General features: G+C 34.9%; 1 protein-coding gene across 2 annotated transcripts in view; it reads left to right on the top strand.

Moving 5' to 3' along the window:
* The window catches only part of LOC116348039 (unconventional myosin-Va), a 12,100-nt gene extending 2,423 nt beyond the window's left edge, over positions 1 to 9,677 (top strand). The window contains exons 3-19 of one of the 2 annotated variants that reach the window (XM_031778889.1): positions 1,319 to 2,606; positions 2,688 to 2,781; positions 2,854 to 3,071; positions 3,217 to 3,240; positions 3,682 to 3,795; positions 4,364 to 4,639; positions 4,705 to 5,947; positions 6,093 to 6,249; positions 6,343 to 6,440; positions 6,503 to 6,957; positions 7,033 to 7,319; positions 7,403 to 7,543; positions 7,609 to 7,844; positions 7,973 to 8,226; positions 8,363 to 8,497; positions 8,558 to 8,653; positions 8,749 to 9,677. In XM_031778889.1, coding sequence (XP_031634749.1) covers positions 1,319 to 2,606; positions 2,688 to 2,781; positions 2,854 to 3,071; positions 3,217 to 3,240; positions 3,682 to 3,795; positions 4,364 to 4,639; positions 4,705 to 5,947; positions 6,093 to 6,249; positions 6,343 to 6,440; positions 6,503 to 6,957; positions 7,033 to 7,319; positions 7,403 to 7,543; positions 7,609 to 7,844; positions 7,973 to 8,226; positions 8,363 to 8,497; positions 8,558 to 8,653; positions 8,749 to 8,886 — 5,254 coding nt within the window. In that variant the 3' untranslated portion in view covers positions 8,887 to 9,677. The remainder of the gene's footprint in view (positions 1 to 1,318; positions 2,607 to 2,687; positions 2,782 to 2,853; positions 3,072 to 3,216; positions 3,241 to 3,681; positions 3,796 to 4,363; positions 4,640 to 4,704; positions 5,948 to 6,092; positions 6,250 to 6,342; positions 6,441 to 6,502; positions 6,958 to 7,032; positions 7,320 to 7,402; positions 7,544 to 7,608; positions 7,845 to 7,972; positions 8,227 to 8,362; positions 8,498 to 8,557; positions 8,654 to 8,748) is intronic. The other variant, XM_031778890.1, reaches the window with a different exon arrangement.
* The last annotated feature ends 1,715 nt before the right edge of the window (positions 9,678 to 11,392 follow it).

The following is an 11,392-nucleotide window of genomic DNA, read 5'->3' as shown; positions in this document are numbered from 1 at the left end:
ACGTCGTACGTCGTACGTCGTACGTCGTACGTCGTACGTCGTACGTCGTACGTCGTACGTTGTCCGCCGTACGCAAAATTTGTCCATCGATTATCTCACCCCCCAGAAAAGTTATTTAAAATCTGACTTCACGGGATGATTGGGGGTCCCGAGGAATAGAAATCATTAGATTTTGAGCGATTTTGGTTGATGGAAAAAAATTTCATGCCTGGAGTGATACCTATGAAAAAGAGTCCAATTTTCGTCCAAAAGTCATACTTAATGTAGACTTAAACACTCAAAAATATGTAATGGGGGGTTTTTTGGCACGAGAAAACCGAATCCGAGGTTAGTTTCGAGATACAATCAATTTTTGATACAGTTTCCTTGGAAAAATCACAAAAAAATTGAATTTTCGTATGTGAGCCATGCCTGTTTGCTACTTTAATGACGCGAAACTTTGCACAGACTATTTTTTACACAAAATAATAACATTCTGAAAGTTTGAAGAGATTTCAATCAAAATTAGGGGTAACTCCCATACAAAATTTACAATTTTTGGCTCAAAAACGAATATTTTGTATGGGAGGTACTCTTAATTTTGGTTGAAATTTCTCCAAACCCTCCGAATGTTATTTTTTGGTGAAAGAAATAACCTGTACAAAGTTTCATGCCATTAAGGTAGCATACAGACATGGCTCCCATACAAAGATCCAAATTTTTTGTGATTTTAGTTATGAAAAGTGTTTCAAAAATAATTTTTATGGCAAAATTAACGTCAGACATATTTTTTATAGTGTTTTGTTAAAAAATAGAATACTTTCAAATGTTGTACAAATGGGTTCATCATGAAAGTGTGAAAAATCTTTTCTCGAGTACCTCTGCTATTAAATTAAAGAATATTTCGTTGCCAAGGTTGGAACATATTTTTTGGTCTCGAACTTTACGCCGCTTGAATGGCTTGAAAAATCGAACAAATGATATTTTGAACTTTCTTAATAAAATACGCAACTACCACCGTGCGGAAAAGTTCGTCTTACTCCCGTAAGACTCTTTATTTTTTTTTCAATTTGTTTACATTTATCCGACTTCGTTGAAATGACATTGAATGATAAAGTCTGAACATGAATTTGCTTGCAAGTCTGTTTCCTACGTTTGTTTATATTATTGAATTAAACAATTCAACCTTTTTTTAAGCAACAAATTGTCCCATCTTTTTTCCTTCAACAATTCTTCGATTGAGATAAAGATCGATTTGATATTGATCGATTTTAATTCACTGCTATTAATTTGTTCTTATTCAACATTTTCTGATAATATTTTTCTTCCATCTCCTTAGATTTTGTGATCGTCAAACGATTTACACGTATTGTGGAATAGTTTTAGTGGCCATAAATCCATATGCTGAATTGCCATTGTACGGTCCCGACATAATCCGTATGTATCGTGGCCAAACGCATCAAAGTTTGGAGCCGCATATTTTCGCTGTTGCTGAAGAAGCGTACGCAAAATTGGAGCGTGAAAAATGTGATCTCAGTATTATTGTATCGGGTGAGTCGGGCGCTGGTAAAACTGTATCAGCAAAATATGCGATGCGATATTTTGCCGCGGTTGGTGGTAATGAATTCGAAACACAAATTGAGCGAAAAATTTTGGCCAGTAATCCGATTATGGAGGCAATTGGTAATGCAAAAACCACACGAAATGACAATAGTTCGCGATTCGGTAAATTCACCAAATTATTGTTTACCAATCGCATGAATGTGATGTCGCTGACGGGAGCCACAATGAATACGTATTTATTGGAAAAATCTCGTGTTGTGTTTCAAGCAAATGGCGAACGAAACTATCACATATTTTATCAATTGTGTGCGGCACGTGATCAGTGGCAAGATTTAATGCTTGATCATCAACAAACATTCCGGTATTTGAATCAAGGTGACACACCAAACATAAATCGGGTATCAGACTTGGATCAATTCTCTGAAACAGTAGCCGCACTCGATACGCTCGGTTTTACCGCAAATGATGTGGATGATATTGTTAAAACGTGTGCGGCCATTTTGCATTTGGGAAACGTTAACATTGCACCGAAGCGAAGTTCAAAGGAAATCGACCAAGAAGAATGTGTTGTGCAAAGTGATGATTTACATTTAAATTTGTTTGCCGATATTATGCAAGTCGATCGTGATCAACTGCGAAAATGGCTCATTACGCGGCAGATTGAATCGATTAATGAACATGTTTTGATTCCAATGAATCATGTGGCCGCTGAAATGGCACGGGACGCCTTAGCAAAACATATTTATGCAAAACTCTTTCAGCATATCGTTAATAATGTGAACAAAAATTTGGAAAGTGGCCATAAACAACATTGTTTTATCGGTGTTTTGGATATTTATGGTTTCGAAACATTTGATATCAATTCATTTGAACAATTTTGTATAAATTATGCCAATGAGAAGCTACAACAACAATTCAATCAGCATATTTTTAAATTGGAACAAGAACAGTATTTGAGCGAAGGCATCGATTGGACGATGATCGACTTTTATGATAATCAACCGTGTATTGAACTCATTGAATCGAAGCTGGGCATACTGGATCTATTGGATGAGGAATGTCGGGTGAGTTCTTTTTTCTGTTAGGTATCTGAATTTGGTAGGTATTTTTTAGTCTAATAAATTCAATTTTGTCCATTTGATTAGGTGCCAAGAGGGTCTGACGAGTCTTGGGTCGGCAAATTGAATGAAAAATGTGCCAAATACAAGCATTTTGAGAAGGCTCGCTTTGGAGGTGCATGTAAGTATGCTTTCTATTTCGTAAAAAATTCACCGGCGAAAAATTCATTTTCTTTCACACTTCTGTCCGCAGCCTTTGTAATCAAACACTTTTCGGATACGGTGCAATATCAGTCGACCGGTTTCTTGGAGAAGAATCGTGATACAATTTCAAAGGAGTTGGTCAATGTAATGTGTGAATCAAATTTGCCTATTTGTCGCTTGCTAATGACCTTGGATGAAAGTTCTTCTTCGAAAAGCAAAGACATCAGCCTTGATGGTCGTGTTAAAATTAACGCAGCAAAACACTTGGTAAATACTTTTTGTTTCAAACATTGTGTGAAATTTACAGTGCAGAATTCATTTGGTATTTTATGCACTTTCCAATCGATTTTCTCACATTTTAATTGTCCACTATGGTTTTATGATTTATCTGTGTCGACGTTTTCTATTTCAGGACTCGAAACCTACACCGAAAAAAGTTAGTCTAACGACGAACTTATCTGGATTTTTATTTCACAACTCTTTTTTTCTATTCTTCTTTTATTTGATCTAAGATAAGGAGGTCGCGGTTTTTCTCTATTTTATCTCTCTTACTAATAATTCTCTCATAAAACTTAATATTAGTTTCTATTTTTCAACACCTTTCTTTTGATCTCGATACTGTTTGATATCACACTTTATCAGCAGCTATTAAGTTGCAACACTTTTGTTAGTTTGCTCTATCGATACAAGACTATTTTTAAATACAAAATTATTGAATGTGTGGAGGGGTAATGGGGGTTTGCACAAAATGGTTTTGATTACTTTATTCATTTTTTATAAACTTGCAATTAACCTTTTCACTATTTGATTTTACTAACTGGAGGTTGGTTCTATTTATTTAAAAAGAAATTAACTCTGATTTAATCCATTTCAATAGATTCAACCGTCAAAGCAACACAAACATACCGTTGGAACACAATTTCGAGATAGTCTCACAAAACTGATCTCTACATTACATGCAACTACACCGCATTATGTTCGTTGTATCAAGGTAAAATTACAAGTGATATTTTAATTTGATTAAAATATGAATTAATCGGTTGAATAGTTTGTCGGGAACACAATTTAATTTATGGGAATAGACGGAACGGCACATTCGAGCTCGTATCTTTAGTAACTTTCTGAAGAATGTTGACTGAACGAAGTGTGAGATAGGTCTTCGGAAAAGTTGGAGATTCTATCAAAACCTTCAACCTTGCCGAAGTTTCTTGTTAAATATCTCTTAAATATAGAAGTTACTTAGGATGAAGGTACGACTGGGCGTTAATGTCATCTAGATTATTTTTTCGACATATTATTCAACTTGCTTTTGAGTAATTTTGCGGAATGGGTAAACAAAATTTCGTCGCGTTAGCATCGAAAATTGCAAGGTTGTTATTGGCACCGACCACCACTGACCCGCAGTTATTCCATATATTTTTTCAAGTGACCTATGCAAAAAAGAGCTTAAAAGAAAATTAACCGTACCTCCGCGGTGTCTACAACACCTCCTCAAGAAACGAAAAGAATAATTTGAAAAATCACACTAATTGTTATCGTTGTATTTTCCAATTCTCCAGCCAAATGACGATAAAGTCGCATTCAAATGGGAATGTCAGAAAATTGTGCAACAGTTACGAGCTTGTGGTGTGCTAGAAACGGTTCGAATATCAGCTGCTGGTTTTCCGTCACGATGGACCTATGAGAATTTCTACAGTCGTTACTATTTGTTGGGAAAACTAAGCCAGTGCAATGATGACGAACGGATTACATGCACACACATCGTACAGAATCACATCAGTGATGAGGATAAATATCGATTTGGCCACACCCAGATATTTTTCCGAGCTGGTCAGGTATAGTGCTCTTTGGTTTTAATTCATTGCGATTCATTCTTAAAACCTTCCCCTCCCCCGAACAGGTGGCACTGTTAGAGCAAATTCGAACCGATACTCGAAAGCGATACATAATCCTCGTCCAATCGATGGTACGTCGTTTCATAGCCCGCAAAAACTTCATAAGAAACAAGCAGCTGGCGTTGGGTTTGCAACGCAGAATCCGTGGCTACTTGGCACGCTGCAAAGCGGAAAAAATCCGTCGCGAACGTGCTGTGGTAAAGATTCAAAAAAAGGTACGTGGTTGGTTGTGCCGTCTAAAATACCACCGTATTCTGCGTTCAGTGCTATTGATCCAAACCTATGGCCGTGGTTTGCTTGCTCGCCGATCGTTTGACATTAAAATGCGAAACTACAAAGCGACCGTGATTCAACGTTATTGCCGTGGATATTTGGCGCGTAAAAAATATATCGAACGGAAACGCAAGATCATTCTATGCCAATCAGCCATACGTCGATACTTCGCGCGACGTGAATTCAAAAAGTTGAAGGCCGAAGCACGACAAATTTCACACATTCAAAAAATGTACAAAGGGCTTGAGAACAAAATCATTTCATTGCAACAAAGAATTGATGAACTCACCAAATCCAATCAGCAGCTTTCGAAACAAGCTGCCGAAGTACCAGAACTTCAGATAAAATTGGAAGCGAAGAAACAAATTGAAGATGAACTGTGTAAAGTAAGGTCGATGTCGTCGCAACTTGAGAATCAAGTTCAAACATTAAATAAACAATTGGATGAAGAAAGAGATGAAAAATTGTCAATTCTCGATGAGAAGGCCAAGGAAGAGGCTGAATTCAAGCAGAAATTCTTTGAAATTTGCACGGAAAATGAACAGTTGAGTCGTGAAATCGAAGCACTGAAAGAAAATCAAGAAGATGTGGAGACGCTACATAGGAGTCATGTATTGTCCGATGCCGATGACAATGAAATTCATCAAGCCTACCAGAAAATTGCACAGGAAAAGGAACATTTGGAAAAAGAGAACTTTTTATTGAGCCAAGAAGTTGATCGTCTCATCAAATTGCAACCAAATTCATATGTTCATTCGAGGTCGGTCAGCAATGTATCGAGTGTTAATGTTGACGAGGACTTTGGATATGCATCAGCTAAAAATACACTTGAATTGAAACGGGATAAGGAGCACAATGTTACCGGACTTAATTCGAATGCATTGCTTCATGTACCGTTGACTGACAAAGAAAAACTGACAAATATTGCAAATGCACCCGATGTCAACAACTCTCCGGACAGCTACGAAGCGTTCAGTGAGTATTATTTACAATTTTCTGATTTTTTTCCCACCAAAAAATTGGTTTTTCTATTCATAATAAGTAATATTGAAAGGTTTTTACCAAAAGATGAATTCTGCTTAAGAAAAAACATCAATTTTCACCTTTGAATTCTTTTCAGATGCCTCAACTCCAAAGCGCAATGAAATTCTTACGATTTTGAAGATGAAGAATGTTCTACAAGACGAAATGAAAAAGCGAAAAATCTTTGAAAAACAACTTCGGCACACGCAAGATAAACTCAGCAATTTGAATATCAACGCTGAAGATTCGATTAGGTGAGCTTCAAACAATTCATTTAAGATCAATATCAGGTCAGATGTCGTCTTGAAATGTCTATCGTAAAAATTTTGATTTTTTTTCCTCAACAGAGTCTCCGAGCTTGAAATTGAAAATGAGAAATTGCATAAGGACATTTTGTTGCTTCGAAATAGTATCGATCGTGGTATTGCCGAAAAAGAGCTAGAAGGTAAGATCAATTCTACAATATACAACATTTGTTCAAGCAATTTTTTTTATCAAAAATTCCAGCTCAATTTATTGCATTGGAAGAAGAAAATAAGCGTCGACGCGACGAGTGCATTCAACTTCGTTCGATTTTGGCCCAACGCAGCCACGGATCGCCGAGCAAAATCAATGGCAACATTGATCATTCCGACGATCAAAGTTTACAAGAAAGTGAATTGTTGCAAGCATTTGAGGCGCAAAAAGTGGTTAATCGTCAATTGGAGTCCGAATTAACCGCTTTGACCGAAGAAAATAATTCGAAAATATTGGATTTAAGTTTAGAAATTGATGAATTGCGTTCGGAACGAAATCAATACCAAGAGATTATGCACAATCAAATTCGATTAACGGAATTTTCCGAAGAGTTTCACAGTCTCAACACATTGGACAATAGTTATACACCGCAAAAACAGCAACAAAACATCGACTACTTGATGTCCGAAATTCGGTCAATTAGTGCGTCTTATGCACTAGTGTTGGTTAGTCATTTTATTTTATTTTTTGCGGATTTTTTCAAAATGAATTCCGAAATTCTTATATGAAACGTTTTTCAGGAGGAGAATAGTCGAATGTCAAAATCAATCGAGAAACTAATGCAAGAGAATCAAATTTTGTCGAAACGACTACGTCAAAATGGTATTGATGACTCGATTGAGCGATCGGAGAGTCTAGATAGTTCACCAATGATCCACAAACGGGCGCCAACCTATCAAGGCATTTTCAAGTATCGTGCAGAAGATGTGACAAAACTGCTACAACGACTTGTCGACGATTTGGAGCCGCGAGTCGCCAAAACATTGGCTCCATCACTACCAGCTTTTATTGTTTTTATGTGCATTAGGTAAGGCTATTGCGATAATATTCTCTTGAATATCTATTTTGTTTGCACTTTATCATTGATTCTTGTTACGGCTCCATTCACAGGTACACCGACATTGTGAACGATGACGATCAAGTTCGCAAGCTATTGACTAGTTTCATAAATGGCGTGAAAAATCTAACCCGAACACGTCATGACAAACAAACTACAGAGCATCGGGTCATGTGGCTAGTCAATATGATCAAGTAATTTTTTTTGATTTCCATGCGTGTAAAAAAATTTCTTTAATTTAATTTGTTTTTTTCAACAGGTTATTGAACCTCTTGAAGCAATACGGTGGATTGGAGGAACACATGAAGCTGAACACTCCAATGCAAAATGAGCAGCAATTGAAAAATTTTGATCTATCCGAATACAGACAGGTGATTCTCACCACAATCATTGTATCGTATCAACAAATCACCCAACAAATTCAAGAGGTCATCAAATTGCACATTGTTCCCGCTATTTTGGACTACGACGAAATGGCACGCGGAAAACAAAAAGGTCCGAACCACAATTCGGAATTCAATCTGAATATTTTCTTTTCAAATTTCTTGATTAAAAAAAAAAAATCATGTAAATTCCCACTTTCGGCGTGTTTTATGAATTTTATGAAATTTTTCGTTCAACAGGCAAACGTGTTTCTGGCGTTTTCTACGAGCCACGATCATTAGTCAATCAATTGGATCATTTTTATGAGCTGTTCAAAATGTTCGGTTTGGATGAAATTTTCATCGATCAAATTTTCAAGCAATTCTTCTACTACATTTGCGCTATATCGCTGAATAATTTGATGTTGCGCCGAGAACTATGTATGTGGAAAACCGGCATGAGAATACGATATAATATAAGTTGTTTGGAGGAGTGGGCGCGCAAAATGAAAATGGTAATAACTTTAAAAAACTTTACTTTAGATATTTCGCAAGAATTTTCATTAAATACGCTTTTATTATTCACTTTTCTTTCATTCTGGTTTTGTACACAAAATTCCGTGATCTCAATTGTTATTTTATTTTTTGCAGAGTACTGAAATAACCGAACCTCTGACACCACTCATACAGGTTGCATCGCTATTGCAAGCGCGAAAGGAAACTGAACGAGATGTTAAAGTGATTTTGGACATATGCTCAACATTGTCAACTGCTCAAGTAATCAAGGTATACAGAAAAAATGTTCGATTTTAAAAGAGAAATCGACTAAATGTGTTTTATTTACAGATTTTGAAGTCGTATACGCTAGATGATTGCGAGGAGCCAATTCGTCCGGCCTTCATCGAAAAGTTGACGACTGCTTTAAATGAGCGACCGATCAAGGTAATGGTTTCTTTGACATGAATGAATTAAATTTACAATATTAAATAGCTTTCTCACGAATTTAAACGAAATTTGTAAACGATTTTAATTTCTAGACTCCTACCGACACCTTCACCATGGATGAAGCATATGTTCATCCACTAAAAGTGGTATATAAGTACGATGAGACACACCTTGAAGAGATCGATTTACCGCAGATTTTGAATTTGAATCAAATTCTAACCAAAATTTAAGCATTTCCAGTGTAATGATACACGCTTCCATGCATTTAGCTAGTAAATGAAATTTAAGTGCCAAGAGGCAAGCAAAATATATTCTAAAAGAGTTGTATTATAGCAATATATATTAGATTTAAGCTAAATAGAAACTGTGCAATCAAATGGGCTTTTGCCAAAAAAAATCTTAACTTTATCGCAACATTTGAAATGTATACAAATTATTTTCATATTATTAATTACCATATATAATTGTACAAAAAAAAACACAATTCAATTTGTTCCTTATGAAGAAGTGTACTTATAATAGAAACGAAAAAAATGAAGAATTTTTTCATTTATTTTCGTTCAAAATTAGAATGCAAACTTTCCAAATAGACTGAACAAAAAAGACAATGTGTAATTTATCGTGATTATTGTGAAGAATTTACAACAAAAAAAATTGTAAAGGAATTTGAACAAATGTAAAATTGCTTGTAGGTCTGTTGCCTGCAATATTTATAGAGAAAAAAAAATTATATATGAAATGGGTTGAAAATTTATCTTTTTTCTCACAATATATGATGATGATTTTGTCCGCCAAAATGCCCAGTGAATTGTTTAAATTATTTTTTTATTTATGGATCGATTTTTTGCCACATATTGCATGTATTTATTGACTTAGCGCTTAAGAAGTACAGTATACTTGCTTTAATCAGTACTTCCATAATAAATTCAATATAATAAGTTGTACCTTGTTCAATTTCATTATTGTTTATTTGCATATATGAACATTGAGCACTTGATGACTTTGATCAAATTTTTATTTAAATTTAATTTTCGATGCGTTAGCAGATTATTCAAATTGCCATTACTATTGTGCTTCAAATATGTTTCATAATAATTCATTATTATCGAATTTATTAGTAAATTAGATTCATTTGGTGTAGAAGCGTTTAGTTTAAATTTTATATAAAATTCGTTTTATAATTAAATTCTTTAACGAATTTTGTGAAATAAACACGAAGTGAACAAATTTAATATTTCAATTTAAGTGGATTTTATTTCATTGATTTTAAAGGAACTTTTGGAGTATAGAAAAACATTACATTATTAATAAAAATGTTTTTTAAATTATTGATCCTTGTTGAAGAAATGAAGCTCATAATAATGTTTTTTAATGAAGCTGAACAACCGAAAAATGTAATTTGCCGCTGTCTATACAAAATAAGAGTGATTGTATATACGATCGTATACAATGTCTAATATACATCACCATACAATCGAAGCAGAGTAGCTGTTGTGTGAGCACAATACTTATCACAGAGACGAAGCTTAGTAGTGTGCGCATGTATTGGTACACGGTTTTTGCATATTGTCCATAGTCAGTATACAGTGTTTTTGCATATGCAAATGTATTGTATACGCATGTTCATAGAATCCTTCGTCTTTATGAAATGAGATCTATGCGCGTTAAAAAGAAATAGACGCCACAAATATGTTGATATAAAACACATTGTTGTTGACTGTCTCGCTCAAGCAATACTGTGTATAACTACAACCTCACATCATTTCCATGAAAACGAGGCGACGTTCTTTTACTTGCGAACATTCAAAGGAGAAACACATCACACAAGTTTGCTCATTTATTTTTCGACGCCATTTTTTATTTAGCAAAAAAGTTCCGAATATTCCACATAAATTACAGTTTTTCATAGAATTGTACTGATTTTTTCGATAAAAAAGTACAACATTTACTGAAATCTTTTTGGAACTTGGTATTACTACAGTAAATTTGTTGAAACGACGTGAATTTTGATCGGTCATCGGTAGGTACCGCATCGTCTGCTTCATTTTTACAATTACAATTTCAATCGAACAAAAGATATAGTTATTTTAGCTATAATAGACATCAATCGTACACACATTTACTAACAACAAATCGAATAATTGTCGGATGGAATAAAATGGTTTTGAACCAAAAAAACTGTTCATATAATCTTTAATTATATTCAATATAATATTTATTAACTGTTCAATTTATTGTTCTATTCCACTTTGTTACCCAGTTCTATTCCCTGAGGAGCCAATAAAAGTCAATTGTCATGGATCTTCTACAAACAAAGCAAAAGTTATCCCATCCAATCAGTCGTGATGATATCGAAGATGCTGGCGCTGGTCCGTCAAATGTGGAATCGTCACCAAAAATATTCAAGCTGAGCATTGATTGTATGGACGAAATATTTGAATATTTGTCGCTGAAAGATTTGCATTCATTTGGACAAACATGCAAGCGGATGAACAAAGTGGCCGGCGAATATTTCAAACAAAATTATTCATCGGTTCAAGCATGGTGCAATGGTGGCGTAATTTACACGTTTTATTCGGACAAAGATGGAGTCAAAAGGGAATGGATTGATATATCGGGCTTCAGTCAATTCACACCAAGCATTTCAATTAGTGATATTCTCAGTTATATTCAATCTCATGTCAGTGAATTTGGGTCAGTTAAACGCTTTTCTCTCGACTATTTTAAAATTGACAA

Source organism: Contarinia nasturtii, unplaced genomic scaffold (assembly GCF_009176525.2).
Source record: "Contarinia nasturtii isolate CC-2019 unplaced genomic scaffold, AAFC_CNas_1.1 Cnas_scaffold_2229, whole genome shotgun sequence".
Taxonomy (NCBI): Eukaryota; Metazoa; Arthropoda; class Insecta; order Diptera; family Cecidomyiidae; genus Contarinia; species Contarinia nasturtii.
The sequence above is the reverse complement of the archived record's forward strand: the minus strand, read 5'-3'. Positions and strand labels throughout refer to the sequence as shown.